The following is a 17,612-nucleotide window of genomic DNA, read 5'->3' as shown; positions in this document are numbered from 1 at the left end:
CCTTGATTGGCATAAGACAGAAGATGGGTATATGTATGGTTGGATAGACTGATTGGTGAACAAAGGAGAATCAATATCTTAAGTATATTGGTAGCAGCCAAACACAATGTTGAGGGAGACCTATTAACCCATGCTCAGTGTAAGGCAGACTCTTAAACATCACATTTAAGTAAAAATATAATAAGAATTTTGATGAAGGATCTAAAAAAGTTATGCTACACTTTCATAAATTCATATTAATTTCATAAATTAATATTCATAAGAATTATACTAAATCTTAGTAAGTAAAGTTAAAATTTGTCTTTGATCTTCCTGAGGCTTTGCTAGCTACACAATTTCTGCTGAACGACTCTCAGTTGACAGAATACAATCAAAGGTTGAGCACCTGCTGATAAAATAACCAGAATTTCAGTGTGTAATTTTTTTGAAATTGTATTATACTTGTATAGTGCTTCTTAGCATATGATTTGAAATTTGGCAAACATCATCTACATGTCAGTACTGTGAGGCATGGGTACATAGAAAAGTAAAAATAGTATACTTTTCTTCTGTGCCCAGAGTTCAGCTGGAAGCAGCAAATATAGAAATAATGAACTATAATAAAATATGATCTGTGCCATAAATATGTGATTATTAAGTAGAACTAATTATAATTTAAGAATTTTGATTCAACTATGTAAATGGGTTTGATCTTTGATTTAATAAAACTGTATGTACTCAGATTAGGAAAGAACATGTGTGATTATTACTTTGTTAAACATGAATTAACTATGCTTTCATAAAAACACTTCTGTCTGTATGAGAATTGATGACTGTTTAATCCCTGAATACCATAATAATGTTTCCCTGTCTTTTGAATAACATTATAAGTTATATTTTAAATTGAACACTGAAGTTCTAATATTTGCTTTAATGCTTGTATTAATAAATGAACAGAGCACCCAAGGGAGCCATCCCCTGAGGTCTTCCTCTATAGTCACAAGTAGTGGTGTGTGATTGAGTTGTACTTTAAAATCTAACTAAAAACTATTGTTCTTAGTGCATCCAAGACTTCTCTAGATACAGCAGGCCAGACGACCACTGATTTATTAAACACTTATTCAGATGATGACTACATTAAAAAAATCCAAAAACGCCTTGAAGAAAATGCTTTTGCACGAGAGCAAAGGGAGAAAAGACGGCGGAGACTCTTAATGGATCAGTTAATAGCTCATGAAGCCCAAGAGGTAAGATGTGTAGTTATTGATTAAATAAAAGTCCTGGAAATTTTTACAAAATACAGTCTTTTATACACTCTTATGTATATCTTCTGTATGTGCTATGCGCTACTCTGAATCAGCGTTTCATCTTCACACCATGGCAGCAAATACACTCGGGAAAAAAACTACATAGAACACTTAGCAAAGAATCTAAAATCTGGTGATGCTTATACAGCATTTTGAATTTACTTAATTGTACACTGAATTGTACACTTGAAAATGGTTGAAATGGTAAATTTTATATTGCATATATTTTACCACAATAAAAAATACTGACAAAATAGGAATCTAAAAGTTATGGCAACCATGTATATCTGTTGTTACTTTTAGAGGAAAAAGAGAACTTTTTGTCCCAGGTTTACTGAGGTATAATTGACAAATAAAAATTGTATATATTTAAAGTATATAATTGATGTTTTGATATATGTATGCATTGTGAAATGATTACCATAATCAAACTAATTAGCACACCCATCACCATAACAACAAAAAAAAAGTTACCATTTTTGTGTGTGTGTTTGGTGAAAATACTTAAGATCTGCTTTTGTTTAAGTTCAACTTTTTTAGATTCCACATTTAGTAAGATTATGTAATATTTGTCTCGCTATGTCTGGCTTATTTTTCTTGGCGTAATGTTCTCCAGGTTTAAACATATTATCACAAATGATAAGATTTTCTTCTTTTTTAAGATTGATCATATTCTATATATGCATGCGTGTGTACTAAGTCGCTTCATTTGTGTCTGACTCTTTGTGACCCTATGGACCATAGCCCACAGTGGCTTGTCATGTCCTCCTCCAGGGGATCTTACCAACCTAGGGATTGAATCCACATCTCTTATACCTCCTGCATTGGCAGGCAGGTTCTTTACCACTAGCGCCACCTAGAAAGCTCATTCTAGATATAAATATATACATATATATATATATATATTTATGTGTGTGTGTATATATATATATAATATTTATCTATATAAAGAAAATGTGACATGCATATCTATACTCACTTAAGTGTCCATTCATCCACCAATGGACACTTAGATAGTTTCTGTATCATGGCCGTTGTGAATAGTGCTGCAGTGCCCATAGGGTTGCAAACATCTCTTTGAGATACTGATTTCATCTCCTTTCATTTCCATTGGATATATACCCAGAAGTAGGATTTCAGGGTCATATGGTAATTCCATTTTTAATTTTTAAAGGAAGCACTATACTATTTTCCACAGTGGTTATACCAGCTTACATCCCAGCAACAGTTTACAAGGATTCCATTTTCATCACATCCTTGCCAACACTTATCTCATTTTTGTTTTATGTTTTTTGATAATAGCTATTGGAAACAGTGTCAGACTTTATTTTGGGGGGCTCCCAAATCACTGCAGATGGTGACTGCAGCCATGAAATTAAAAGACGCTTACTCCTTGGAAGGAAAGTTATGACCAACCTAGATAGCATATTGAAAGGCAGAGATATTACTTTGCCGACAAGGGTCCGTCTGGTCAAGGCTATGGTTTTTCCAGTGGTCATGTATGGATGTGAGAGTTGGACTGTGAAGAAGGCTGCCAAAGAATTGATACTTTTGAACTGTGGTGTTGGAGAAGACTCTTTGGAGTCCCTTGGACTGTAAGGAGATCCAACCAGTCCATTCTGAAGGAAATCAGCCCTGGGATTTCTTTGGAAGGAATGATGCTAAAGCTGAGACTCCAGTACTTTGGCCACCTCATGCGAAGAGTTGAGTCATTGGAAAAGACTCTAATGCTGGGAGGGATTGGGGGCAGGAGGAGAAGGGGATGACAGAGGATGAGATGGCTGGATAGCATCACTGACTCAATGGACGTGAGTCTGAGTGAACTCCAGGAGTTGGTGATGGACAGGGACGCCTGGAGTGCTGTGATTCATGGGATCGCAAAGAATCGGACATGACTGAGCGACTGAACTGAACTGATTCTAACAGAAATTTGCAACAATGCCCAGTTGTGGATATGACTGATGATGAAAGTAAAGTCCAATGCTATAAAGAACAATATTGCATAGGAAACTGGAATGTTAGGTCCATAAATCAAGATACATTAGAAGTGTTCAAGCAACAGATGACAAGAGTGACCATCAAAATTTCAAGCATCAGTGAACTCAGACGGACTGGAATGGGCGAATTTAATACACATGACCGTTATATCTACTACTGTGGGCAAGAATCCCTTAGAAGAAATGGAGTAGCCCTCATAGTCAAAAAAAGAGTACTTGGGTGCAAACTCAGACAGCGTGATCTCTGTTCGTTTTCAAGGCAAACCATTCAACATCACAGTAATGCAAGTCTATGGCCCAACCAGAAGAAGCTGAAGTTGAACGGTTCTATGAAGACCTACAAGACCTTCTAGAACTAACACTCAAAAAAGATGTCCTTTTCATCATGGGGGAATGGAATGCCAAAGTAGGAAGTCAAGAGATACCTAGAGTAACAGGCAAAATTGGCCTTGGAGTACATAATGAAGCAGGGAAAAGACTAACAGAGTTTTGCCAAGGGAAAGCACTGGTCATAGCTAACACCCTCTTCCAACAACGCAGGGGAAGACTCTACACGTGGACATCACCAGATGTTCAATACAAAAATCAGATTGATTATATTCTTTGCAGCCAAAAATGGAGAAGCTGTATACAGTCAGCAAAAACAAGGCCAGGAGCTGACTACGGTTCAGATCATGAACTCCTTATTGCCAAATTCAGACTTAAATTGAAAAACGTAGGGAAAATCACTAGACCATTCAAGTATGGCCTAAATCAAATCCCTTATGATTATACAGTGGAAGTGACAAATAGATTCAAGGGATTAGATCTGATAGAGTGCCTGAAGAACTATGGACAGAGGTTCATGACATTGTACACATTGTACAGGAGGCAGTAATCAAGACCATCCCCAAGAAAAAGAAATGCAAAAAGGCAAAACAGTTGTCTGAGGAGGCATTACAAATAGCTGAGAAAAGAAGAGAAGCTAAAGGCAAAGGAGGAAAGGAAAGATATATCCATTTGAATGCAGAGTTCCAAAGAATAGAAAGGAGACATAAGAAAGCCTTCCTAAGTGATCAATGCAAAGAAATAGAGGAAAACAATAGAATGAGAAAGACTAGAGATCCCGTCAAGAAAATTAGAGATACCAAGGAAACGTTTCATGCAAAGATGGACACAATAAAATTGGAGAGAAATGGTATGGACCTAACAAAAACAGAAGATATTAGGAAGAGGTGGCAACAATACACAGAAGAGCTATACAAAAAAGATCTTCGTGACCCAGATAACCACTATGGTGTGATCACTCACCTAGAGCCAGACATCCTGGAATGTGAAGTCAAGTGGGCCTTAGGAAACATGACTACGAACAAAACTGGTGGAGATGATGGCATTCCAGTTGAGCTATTTCAAATCCTAAAAGTTGATGCTGTGAAAGTGCTGCACTCAATATGCCAGCAAATTAGGAAAACTCAGCAGTGGCCACAGGACTGGAAAAGGTCAGTTTTCATCCCAATCCCAAAGAAAGGCAATGCCGAAGAATTTTCAAACTACTGCATAGTTGCACTCATCTCACATGCTAGCAAAGTAATGCTGAAAATTATCCAAGCCAGGAGTCAAAAGTATGTGAACCGTGAACTTCCATATGTTTAAGCTGGATTTACAAAAGACAGAGGAAGCATAGATCAAATTGCCAACATCTGTTGGATCATTGAAGAAGCAAGAGAATTCCAGAAAACATGTACTTCTGTTTTATTGATTATGCCAAAGTCTTTGATTGTGTAGATCACAACAAACTGTGGAAGATTCTTCCAGAGATGGGAATACCAGACCACCTTACCTGCCTCCTGAGAAATCTGTTTGCAGGTCAAGAAGCAACAGTTAGAACCAGATATGGAACAACAGACTGGTTCCAAACTGGGAAAGGAGTATCTCAAGGCTGTATATTGTCACCCTGCTTATTTAACTTATATGCAGAGTACACCATGCAAAATGCTGGGTTGGATGAGGCATAAGCTGGAATTAAGATTGCCGTGAGAAAAATCAGTAACCTCAGATACGCAGATGACACCATCCTTATGGCAGAAAGTGAAGAGGAACTGAAAAGCCTCTTGGTGAAAGTGAAAGAGGAGAGTGAAAATGCTGGCTTAAAACTCAACATTCAGAAAACTAAGATCATGACATCTGGTCCCATCACTTCATGGCAAATAGATGCGGAAACAATGGAAACAGTGACAGCCTTTATTTTCTTGGGCTCCAAGATCACTGCAGATGGTGACTACAGCCATGATATTAAAAGACCCTTGCTCCTTGGAAGAAAAGCTATGATAAATATAGATAGCATATTAAAAAGCAGAAACATTACTTTACTGACAGAGGTTTGTCTGGTCAAAGCTGTGGTTTTTCTAGTAGTCATGTATGGATGTGAGAGTTGGGCTATATAGAACACAGAGCAGAGAAGAATTGATGCTTTTGAACTGTGGTGTTGGAGAAGACTCTTGAGAGTCCCTTGGACTGCAAGGAGATCCAACCAGTCCATCCTAAAGGAAATCAGTGCTGAATATTCATTGGAAGGACTTATACTGAAGCTGAAACTCCAATACTTTGGCCATCTGTTGTGAAGAACTGACTCCTTGGAAAAGACCCTGATGCTGGGAAAGATTGAAGGCAGGAGGAGAAGGGGATGACAGAGGATGAGATGGTTGGACGGCATCACTGACTCAATGGACATGAATTTGAGCAAGCTCTAGGTGTTGGTAATGGACAGGGAAGCTTGGTGTGCTGCAGTCCTTTGGGTCACAAAGAGTTAGACACTACCTGGCCACTAAACTGAACTTACTCTAACAGATAGTTTTGATTTGCATTTTCTGATGATTAGGAATGTTGATCACCTTTCCATATACCTGTTGGCCATTTGTTTGTCTTCTTTAGAGAAATGTCTTTTCAGGTCCTTTGACCATTTCTAAATCCGGGCGCTTGGTTTTTGGCTATCGAGTTGTTTGAGTTCCTTGTATATTTTGGATATTAGCCAACATGTATGGTTTGCAAATAGTACTCTTCCCTATCTATTTTTACTTTTGTTGCCTGTGCTTTTAGGGTCAGATTAAAAAATTAATTGCCTAGACCAATGTCAAGATGTGTTTTTCCCTACGTTTGCTTCTGTTAGTTTTATAGTTTTTGATCTTATGTGTAAGTCTCTAATCCATTTTGAATTGATTTTTATACATGGTATGAGACGAGGGTATAGTACCATTCTATTGCATGTGGATATCCAGTTTTTCCAGAACCATGTGTTATAGAGACATCCTTCCTCCATTGTGTAGCCTTGGCACCCTTACTGAAAGTCAATTGACTGCACATATGTGGATTTATTTCTGGGCTCTTTATTCTATTCCATTTTCCTATAGTTCTGTTTTTAATTCAATACCATTCTCTTTTGAGTACTGAAGCTTTGTAATTTATTTTGAAATCAGGAAGCTTGATAGTCTTCTTACTCCAAACCGGTTTGGCTCTTTGGAGTCTTTTCTGGCTCCAAATGAATGTTAGGATTGTTTTTGTATTTCTGTGAAAAATGCCATTGGAATTTGGTTAGGAATTGCATTGCATCTGTAGATCACTTTAGGTATTATGGACATTTCAACGTTATTAGTTCTTCAAATCCATGAACATCTTTTTCATTTATTCATATCTTCTTCAGCTCTTCTTATTAATGTTTTGTAGTTTTCAGTGTATAGATCTTTTGCCTCCTTGGTTGAATCTATTCTTACTTTTTTTTTTTTTTTAACTTTTATGCTATTGTAAATGGGATTGGTTTCTTATTTTCATTTCAGATAATTCTTTGTTAGTGTGTAGGAACAAGAATTATTTTCATATGTTTATTTTGTGTGTCCTGCAGTTTTACTGAATTTGTTTTTTGGTTCTAACATTTTTTTGTGTGAAAGTCTAGAGTTTTCTATATGTAAAAAGCATGTCATCTGCAAACAGAGACATTTTATTTTTTCCTTTATGATTTAGATGCCTGTTTTTTCTTTTTCTTTCCAATTTCCTTGGCTAGGATTTCCAGTACCAGTAGAAATGGTGAGAGTGGACATCTTGTCTTATTTTTTATGTTTGAGAAATGGTGAAAACCTAAAAGCTTTTAGCATCATATTTTAGGTATGATGTTAACTGTGAGCTTATCATATATGACCTTTATTATGTTGAGTTACATTCCTTACCTAATTTGTTGAGAATTTTTATCATGAAAGGATACTGAATTTTTTCAAAAATTTTTTTCCATATCAATTGATACTATCAAAAAGGGAGTGTTTAAATGAAAACATGGAAAATTCATTAGACCTGTCGATTTGATCTACTACAATGGCCCTCAAAATGTGGCCCTTGGACCAGCAGCATCAGCATCACCAGGAAACTTTTAGGAACGTGAATAATTAGGTCCCACCTCAGACCTTCTGAGTCAGAAACTCAAATCACAGCTCTCTGGCTTGGGGCCCATCATCTGTGTTAATAGGCCCTCCAGGTGATTTGATTCAGCTACGGATTGAGAATCACTGAACAACTCTTACATTGAACACATATTTACTGGATCTCTTCTATGCTCTGGAACTTGTCCTAGGCCTAGGATACAACAGTGAACAAGAATAATAGGAAACCTGCTCTCACAGAGCTTGCTGTTTGGGGGGGATCTGTAAACAACCAACTACATTGGAGTGTGGAGGTACAATGAAAGTGAGGAGAGGGAAGTCCAGCTCTGGCCTGCCTCAGAGACGGTTTCTAGAGTAGGAGAGCACCGAAGCATGAGGGAGGGTTGAAGTTAGACAATTGAAGATGGGGGTGGTTCTGGGTATAGGGTGAGGAGTTAGTTTCCAGCAGAGGTAGAGATAGTGGAAGGTAAAGTGTGTCTTCAGAGAGAATATTGCATGGATGGCTCAGGGCTTTTAGCAAATTAAATGTTATCTGGCAGGAGTCCCCAGAAGCCAAGCCATCAGAGGCCTTATAAGCTGTAAAGAGGGAAATAGGATACTTTATCCTGAGTGCAAAGAGGAACAAGAGTGACAGGCCAGACTGACATTTAGGAAGGTCAGTCTGGCTTCACTTTTAAAAATAGATGACAGGAGGGATGACCAAGTTATAGCTGTTTCTGTAATCCAGGTAAGGAATTATTCCAGTTTACATTTAGGGTAGTGGCAGTAGTGATGGAAAGGAGTGGCTTCAGGAGCTATTTGAGAAGTAAAATCAATGAGAAAAACTGACTGCTTAGACATGGAGGAGTGAAAAGTGGGATGAGCAGCCAGGTGTCTGGCGTGGGCAGCCGAGTGCATGGAGGAGTCGTTAGCTATGATACAGAAGATGGTAAGAACAGACGGGGAGGAAGGTGATTCAGGTTGTGAATGTAAGTAGGACAAATCTGTGTGTCTGAAATATGAAGGGCCATTTGAAGGCACTTCTTTTATTCACCTAATTACATCTGGTCTACTCAGTGGTGTTCTGTTAACTGAAGAGAAATCCAGGCTTCTTATACATATGAAGAAGTAACACTGTTTATCCAGTATCAGAGTCACTCTGATAGAGTCACTCCTTTTTCAGTGAAAAATTCAAAGAATAACTCTGCCATCTCTTTGTGCTGAAAGGTAATTTCTTACTTTGAATTCACATTTATTAATATTTTTACTCAGCCAGCTTGATAGTCACTCTTTTCATTAGATGAATTACAGGTTATGAAAATTCGATGATTAAAAAGTAGCTTTTTTAAAATAACTACCTATTTCACATTTCATTAACGAGCAGTGAGATTTTGAACACATTTTCATTTATATTATAAAACAGCTGTGTGTTGGCTGCTAGGTTTTTTCTTTCTACTTTTTTGCTTGTCATTCAGGATTGACATTTACTTAGAAAATGTTACTTAGAGATATTACTTAGAAAACTGGGTAATATATAAAATAAATGCTTTCTGGCTTCCGTCACTTTCTACCAAAATGTTCACAGCTTCGATTTTTTCAGTCTCTAGCTAGAGATCTATTCAGGGATCTAGCAACCTAAGGGACACTGAAGAAAGTTGGTTCTCTGACTAATATTTCCACTAAAGGAACTCCATCTCTGTGCTGCTTCTTCTCTGTGTTTGGTGAAGCCACTGTCCTCCAAGAGAGCTACTCGAGCATATTTAGAGAATTAAAGCAATGATATGCACCAGAGTTAGCTCCTAGCTCCAACTCATGGGAAAGGCAGAGGTCGTGACAATCAAACTGAGCATGTTTTGGATTGTGTATATGTATAAATCTTCCCCAAATATAATTATATATAGTTAAAAGAGAAATGTGACTTCTATTATTTTCTGTTTTATTCATTGCAGATATAGACTATTTCATGTACATTATGGGTTAAACAGACATCTATAGGCTTCCCTGAACACCTAAGCATAACATATTTTCTTTCTGTGAGAAAATGTGTCCCAAATTCTAATGAAATTTTGAGGAAAAGTCTATATATAAAACATGAACTACTTGTACAATGGAACAAAAAAATCTTTTCCACTCAACTTTTTAGTACAAGTCCTAATACAGTTGACGGTTCTTCATACTGAAGCTTTATATATGTAACATTGACTCAGCCATTCAACAGTAATTTTGCTTTCCTTTTCAATCACAATATGTTGTCATCTAAGCAATAAGCAAGACGTATCTAACCAGCCCAGTTTTTATAAGGATCAGAATGACCAGCTCTCATCTCAACAACCAAATTGCCTTGCCATATAAACACAGCCAAATATATTCCACATTAATACTCCACATTAAGTATAGAATTCACTTGGAATAATAAATCAAGGCTATACTTTTAATAAACATGGCTTTGACTGTGCCATCACAAACCACCCCCAAATGTGGTAGATAACTTGGGCAGGGATCAGCTGTATGCCTTTGCTGGTCTTATTTGTCCTGTCTCAGAGGCTGGCTGAGGCTGACTGACTTGGGAGAGTTTCATCAGTTCCAACTGAGAAGGCTGGTATCTCTCCATCTATGGTTTCTCATTTTTTAACTGAGCAGAAAATATGGTAACAGTGGCAGAGGTCACAGGAGAATTAATTCAGGCCCCAAGCGTTTTGTTTCATTTTATTTTGTGTTCATTAATGTCCCATTGGCCAGTTCAAGTCCGAGGCCACCCCCTACCCATTTAAGAAGTGGCGAAATAGATTCTGCTTTTTGATGGGAATATCTGCAGGATAGCACTGCAAGGCTGTGGGTGAAGAAAGCTGAAGAACCTATGGTCGTTTTTACATTCTGCCTCACCTCCACTGGCAGCACAGGCAACAAATTATTAACGTTAAAACTTCTAGAATGTTATAACTAGATGAAACAGGTTTCAAAGTTGTTCATGATTTTATTTTTTATTTGATATGTTACTAATAGAAAAAAAATTTATGTTTATTTTCAATTGAACTTTTATTTAATCTACATTTTTATATAGTTCCCAAGTTCAAGTTTTGCTACTTTCCATAGAGTGTTGTTGTTTGTATCTTGATTCTGAAAATATACATAGTATTTCTCCCTTAATCTGAAACAGTGTCATTAGTGATGCCAGATTTTATTCCTAAACAACTGGATTGAAAGTGAAAGAGTTAGTTGCTCAGTTGTGTCTGACTCTTTGTGGTCCCATGGATTGCACCCACCAGGCTCCTCTGTCCATGGAATTCTCCAGACAAGAATACTGGAGTAGGTTGCCATTCCCTTCTCCAGGGGATCTTCCCAACCCAGGGATTGAACCCAGGTCTCCTGCTTTATAGGCAGATTCTTTACCATCTAGTGTTAAATAGACAACTCCAACATGTAGATGTTCTTCCAAGTCTTCTCCCTGGAGAAGTTTAATTACCTCCTCCTTCCACATGGTGTCTCTGTTTAGACAGACTGAGAGAACTTAAAGATGCCTTGGAGACCATCTTCTACCCAAACCCCTCATTTCACCTGTCAAGAAATACTCCCTGAAAATCCAAGTTACTTGCCCAAGGCCACACAGCCAATCAATGGTAGAGGTGGAGCTGCAATGACCAGGGCCTCCGATTGCCAGTTTAATGCTTCTTCCACTGTTAATGCTTGTTCCCCTTCTTTCTCTTAAAATAGCCAAGGGATGAGTGCATCTAGTTTCTCTCTCAGGTTACAACCACTCTTGGATTTTCTAAGGTAAACTGTAGGTCATTTCCTCTTAGCCTCTTCTCCAGTCTCCCCATCCTGTCACGTAGAAATTGAGATGGCCCTGCCGGGAACTTATCAGATCTGCCATTCTCAGCCAGACAATGTCTGCATTTGTCTTTATCACTAATATTTATATTGAGTGCATATAGCACAATTCCAAGTTTCTGAAAACATGCTTATAATTTGAGCGTTAGCCTTTGTTTATAAAACCTTGAAAACAATTACCTAAATTATTTTTGATCAGATTTTAAAGGAAGTAATCATCATTTAAGATGACTGAGTTGCAAGACCATATGCTTCTGGATACCAAAATTATATAACCCTTGTGGAAATTTTCATTTTTATAGCTTTAATTTTTTGCCATGTTGGACTTGAAATCAAATGGCAAAAACTGATGCAGGTGAATACTATGCCTTTTACACATGATGTATGTGTAAGCTTCTCAGCTCAGTGGGCTGAGCAAAAGTGGACATGGCCTGGACAAATGACTGGCTCTTGCAATGGTGTTTCCAGGAGGCTTATCGGGAGGAGCAGTTGATCAACCGGCTGATGCGACAGTCCCAGCAGGAACGCAGGATCGCTGTGCAGCTCATGCATGTTCGGCACGAAAAGGAAGTTTTGTGGCAAAACAGAATTTTCAGAGAAAAACAATATGAGGAAAGACGGCTTAAAGACTTCCAGGATGCTCTCGATCGAGAAGCGGTAAACAATACCTCCCTTAGCAATCCTTCTAAGGTTTCTTTTGATCCTTTCTACCGCGTCAAGGTAAACAGGGCTCCATTTAGGTGCCAGTCATTTCACGAGTCAGTTTTTTATATGATGTCTCTATTATCTCCCTGTTTTTACTTTTGCACATAACATCCACATACTATGCTCTCTCCCTTCAGTCTTGATTCTTCAAATATTTCACACTCACCACCAGTCCTTGTGTCCGCGTCTCTCTGATCTTTTTGGTTGTCTGAAGGTCTCCAGTAGATTCTTCAAGAACTGCTCATAGGAACACTCTTCCCTGAGTGCTTGTGTATTGATAACAATATGTGCCTTTTATTTTTTTTTTTTTTTTTTGTTTTCTTTTTTTTTTTTTTTTTTTTTTAATTTTATTTTATTTTTAAAATTTACATAACTGTATTAGATTTGCCAAATATCAAAATGAATCCGCCACAGGTTTACATGTGTTCCCCATCCTGAACCCTCCTCCCTCCTCCCTCCCCATTCCATCCCTCTGGGTCGTCCCAGTGCACCAGCCCCAAGCATCCAGTATCGTGCATCGAACCTGGACTGGCAACTCATTTCATACATGATATTTTACATGTTTCAATGCCATTCTCCCAAATCTTCCCACCCTCTCCCTCTCCCACAGAGTCCATAAGACTGTTCTATACATCAGTGTCTCTTTTGCTGTCTCGTACACAGGGTTATTGTTACCATCTTTCTAAATTCCATATATATGCGTTAGTATACTGTATTGGTGTTTTTCTTTCTGGCTTACTTCACTCTGTATAATAGGCTCCAGTTTCATCCACCTCATTAGAACTGATTCAAATGTATTCTTTTTAATGGCTGAATAATACTCCATTGTGTATATGTACCACAGCTTTCTTATCCATTCATCTGCTGATGGACATCTAGGTTGCTTCCATGTCCTGGCTATTATAAACAGTGCTGCGATGAACATTGGGGTACTCGTGTCTCTTTCCCTTCTGGTTTTCTCAGTGTGTATGCCCAGCAGTGGGATTGCTGGATCATAAGGCATGTCTATTTCCAGTTTTTTAAGGAATCTCCACACTGTTCTCCATAGTGGCTGTACTAGTTTGCATTCCCACCAACAGTGTAAGAGGGTTCCCTTTTCTCCACACCCTCTCCAGCATTTATTACTTGTAGACTTTTGGATTGCAGCCATTCTGACTGGCGTGAAATGGTACCTCATAGTGGTTTTGATTTGCATTTCTCTGATAATGAGTGATGCTGAGCATCTTTTCATGTGTTTGTTAGCCATCTGTATGTCTTCTTTGGAGAAATGTCTATTTAGTTCTTTGGCCCATTTTTTGATTGGGTCATTTATTTTTCTGGAGTTGAGCTGTAGGAGTTGCTTGTATATTCTCGAGATTAGTTGTTTGTCAGTTGCTTCATTTGCTATTATCTTCTCCCATTCTGAAGGCTGTCTTTTCACCTTGCTAATAGTTTCCTTTGATGTGCAGAAGCTTTTAAGGTTAATTAGGTCCCATTTGTTTATTTTTGCTTTTATTTCCAATATTCTGGGAGGTGGGTCATAGAGGATCCTGCTGTGATGTATGTCAGAGAGTGTTTTGCCTATGTTCTCCTCTAGAAGTTTTATAGTTTCTGGTCTTACGTTTAGATCTTTAATCCATTTTGAGTTTATTTTTGTGTATGGTGTTAGAAAGTGTTCTAGTTTCATTCTTTTACAAGTGGTTGACCAGAGTTCCCAGCACCACTTGTTAAAGAGATTGTCTTTAATCCATTGTATATTCTTGCCTCCTTTGTCGAAGATAAGGTGTCCATATGTGCGTGGATTTATCTCTGGGCTTTCTATTTTGTTCCATTGATCTATATTTCTGTCTTTGTGCCAGTACCATACTGTCTTGATAACTGTGGCTTTGTAGTAGAGCCTGAAGTCAGGTAGGTTGATTCCTCCCGTTCCATTCTTCTTTCTCAAGATCGCTTTGGCTATTCGAGGTTTTTTGTTTTTCCATACAAATTGTGAAATTATTTGTTCTAGCTCTGTGAAGAATGCTGTTGGTAGCTTGATAGGGATTGCATTGAATCTATAGATTGCTTTGGGTAGTATACTCATTTTCACTACATTGATTCTTCCAATCCATGAACATGGTATATTTCTCCATCTGTTAGTGTCCTCTTTGATTTCTTTCACCAGTGTTTTATAGTTTTCTATATATAGGTCTTTAGTTTCTTTAGGTAGATATATTCCTAAGTATTTTATTCTTTCCGTTGCAATGGTGAATGGAATTGTTTCCTTAATTTCTCTTTCTGTTTTCTCATTATTAGTGTATAGGAATGCAAGGGATTTCTGTGTGTTGATTTTATATCCTGCAACTTTACTATAGTCATTGATTAGTTCTAGTAATTTTCTGGTGGAGTCTTTAGGGTTTTCTATGTAGAGGATCATGTCATCTGCAAACAGTGAGAGCTTTACTTCTTCTTTGCCAATTTGGATTCCTTTTATTTCTTTTTCTGCTCTGATTGCTGTGGCCAAAACTTCCAAAACTATGTTGAATAGTAATGGTGAAAGTGGGCACCCTTGTCTTGTTCCTGACTTTAGAGGAAATGCTTTCAATTTTTCACCATTGAGGATAATGTTTGCTGTGGGTTTGTCATATATAGCTTTGATTATGTTGAGGTATGTTCCTTCTATTCCTGCTTTCTGGAGAGTTTTTATCATAAATGGATGTTGAATTTTGTCAAAGGCTTTCTCTGCATCTATTGAGATAATCATATGGTTTTTATTTTTCAATTTGTTAATGTGGTGTATTACATTGATTGATTTGCGGATATTGAAGAATCCTTGCATCCCTGGGATAAAGCCCACTTGGTCATGGTGTATGATCTTTTTAATGTGTTGTTGGATTCTGATTGCTAGAATTTTGTTAAGGATTTTTGCATCTATGTTCATCAGTGATATTGGCCTGTAGTTTTCTTTTTTTGTGGGATCTTTGTCAGGTTTTGGTATTAGGGTGATGGTGGCCTCATAGAATGAGTTTGGAAGTTTACCATCCTCTGCAATTTTCTGGAAGAGTTTGAGCAGGATAGGTGTTAGCTCTTCTCTAAATTTTTGGTAGAATTCAGCTGTGAAGCCGTCTGGACCTGGGCTTTTGTTTGCTGGAAGATTTTTGATTACAGTTTCAATTTCCGTGCTTGTGATGGGTCTGTTAAGATTTTCTATTTCTTCCTGATCGAGTTTTGGAAAGTTGTACTTTTCTAAGAATTTGTCCATTTCTTCCTCGTTGTCCATTTTATTGGCATATAATTGTTGATAGTAGTCTCTTATGATCCTTTGTATTTCTGTGTTGTCTGTTGTGATCTCTCCATTTTCATTTCTAATTTTATTGATTTGATTTTTCTCCCTTTGTTTCTTGATGAGTCTGGCTAATGGTTTGTCAATTTTATTTATCCTTTCAAAGAACCAGCTTTTGGCTTTGTTGATTTTTGCTATGGTCTCTTTTGTTTCTTTTGCATTTATTTCTGCTCTAATTTTTAAGATTTCTTTCCTTCTACTAACCCTGGGGTTCTTCATTTCTTCCTTTTCTAGTTGCTTTAGGTGTAGAGTTAGGTTATTTATTTGACTTTTTTCTTGTTTCTTGAGGTGTGCCTGTATTGCTATGAACTTTCCCCTTAGGACTGCTTTTACCGTGTCCCACAGGTTTTGGGTTGTTGTGTTTTCATTTTCATTCGTTTCTATGCCAATTTTGATTTCTTTTTTGATTTCTTCTGTGATTTGTTGGTTATTCAGCAGCGTGTTGTTCAGCCTCCATATGTTGGATTTTTTAATAGTTTTTCTCCTGTAATTGAGATCTAATCTTACTGCATTGTGGTCAGAAAAGATGCTTGGAATGATTTCTATTTTTTTGAATTTACCAAGGCTAGCTTTATGGCCCAGGATGTGATCTATCCTGGAGAAGGTTCCATGTGCGCTTGAGAAGAAGGTGAAATTCATTGTTTTGGGATGAAATGTCCTATAGATATCAATTAGGTCTAACTGGTCTATTGTATCGTTTAAAGTTTGTGTTTCCTTGTTAATTTTCTGTTTAGTTGATCTATCCATAGGTGTGAGTGGGGTATTAAAGTCTCCCACTATTATTGTGTTATTGTTAATTTCTCCTTTCATACTTGTTAGCATTTGTCTTACATACTGCGGTGCTCCCGTGTTGGGTGCATATATATTTATAATTGTTATATCTTCTTCTTGGATTGATCCTTTGATCATTATGTAGTGACCATCTTTGTCTCTTTTCACAGTCTTTGTTTTAAAGTCTATTTTATCTGATATGAGTATTGCTACTCCTGCTTTCTTTTGGTCCCTATTCGCATGGAAAATCTTTTTCCAGCCCTTCACTTTCAGTCTGTATGTGTCCCCTGTTTTGAGGTGGGTCTCTTGTAGACAACATATGCAAGGGTCTTGTTTTTGTATCCATTCAGCCAGTCTTTGTCTTTTGGTTGGGGCATTCAACCCATTTACGTTTAAGGTAATTACTGATAAGTATGACCCCGTTGCCATTTACTTTATTGTTTTGGGTTCGAATTTATACACCATTTTTGTGTTTCCTGTCTAGAGAATATCCTTTAGTATTTGTTGGAGAGCTGGTTTGGTGGTGCAGAATTCTCTCAGCTTTTGCTTGTCTGAAAAGCTTTTGATTTCTCCTTCATACTTGAATGAGATCCTTGCTGGGTACAATAATCTGGGCTGTAGGTTATTTTCTTTCATCATTTTAAGTATGTCTTGCCATTCCCTCCTGGCTTGAAGAGTTTCTATTGAAAGATCAGCTGTTATCCTTATGGGAATTCCCTTGTGTGTTATTTGTTGTTTTTCCCTTGCTGCTTTTAATATTTGTTCTTTGTGTTTGATCTTTGTTAATTTGATTACTATGTGTCTTGGGGTGTTTCGCCTTGGGTTTATCCTGTTTGGGACTCTCTGGGTTTCTTGGACTTGGGTGATTATTTCCTTCCCCATTTTAGGGAAGTTTTCAACTATTATCTCCTCAAGTATTTTCTCATGGTCTTTCTTTTTGTCTTCTTCTTCTGGGACCCCTATGATTCGAATGTTGTAGCGTTTAATATTGTCCTGGAGGTCTCTGAGATTGTCCTCATTTCTTTTAATTCGTTTTTCTTTTATCCTCTCTGATTCATTTATTTCTACCATTCTATCTTCTAATTCACTAATCCTATCTTCTGCCTCTGTTATTCTACTATTTGTTGCCTCCAGAGTGTTTTTAATTTCACTTATTGCATTATTCATTATATATTGACTCTTTTTTATTTCTTCTAAGTCCTTGTTAAACCTTTCTTGCATCTTCTCAATCCTTGCCTCCAGGCTATTTATCTGTGATTCCATTTTAATTTCAAGATTTTGGATCAATTTCACTATCATTATTCGGAATTCTTTATCAGGTAGATTCCCTATCTCTTCCTCT

The 17,612-nt window shown here is 37.4% G+C and overlaps 1 protein-coding gene across 11 annotated transcripts in view; it reads left to right on the top strand.

Annotated features, from left to right (window-relative positions):
• SPEF2 (sperm flagellar 2) overlaps nt 1-17,612 on the top strand; it is a 209,611-nt gene that overhangs the window by 29,241 nt on the left and 162,758 nt on the right. For all 11 annotated transcript variants that reach the window (XM_025270631.3, XM_025270630.3, XM_044932613.2 and 8 more), the window contains 2 exons: nt 1,040-1,226; nt 11,962-12,150. In XM_025270631.3, coding sequence (XP_025126416.2) covers nt 1,040-1,226; nt 11,962-12,150 — 376 coding nt within the window. The remainder of the gene's footprint in view (nt 1-1,039; nt 1,227-11,961; nt 12,151-17,612) is intronic.

This window comes from Bubalus bubalis, chromosome 19, assembly GCF_019923935.1.
Source record: "Bubalus bubalis isolate 160015118507 breed Murrah chromosome 19, NDDB_SH_1, whole genome shotgun sequence".
NCBI classification, from domain to species: Eukaryota; Metazoa; Chordata; class Mammalia; order Artiodactyla; family Bovidae; genus Bubalus; species Bubalus bubalis.
The sequence above is the reverse complement of the archived record's forward strand: the minus strand, read 5'-3'. Positions and strand labels throughout refer to the sequence as shown.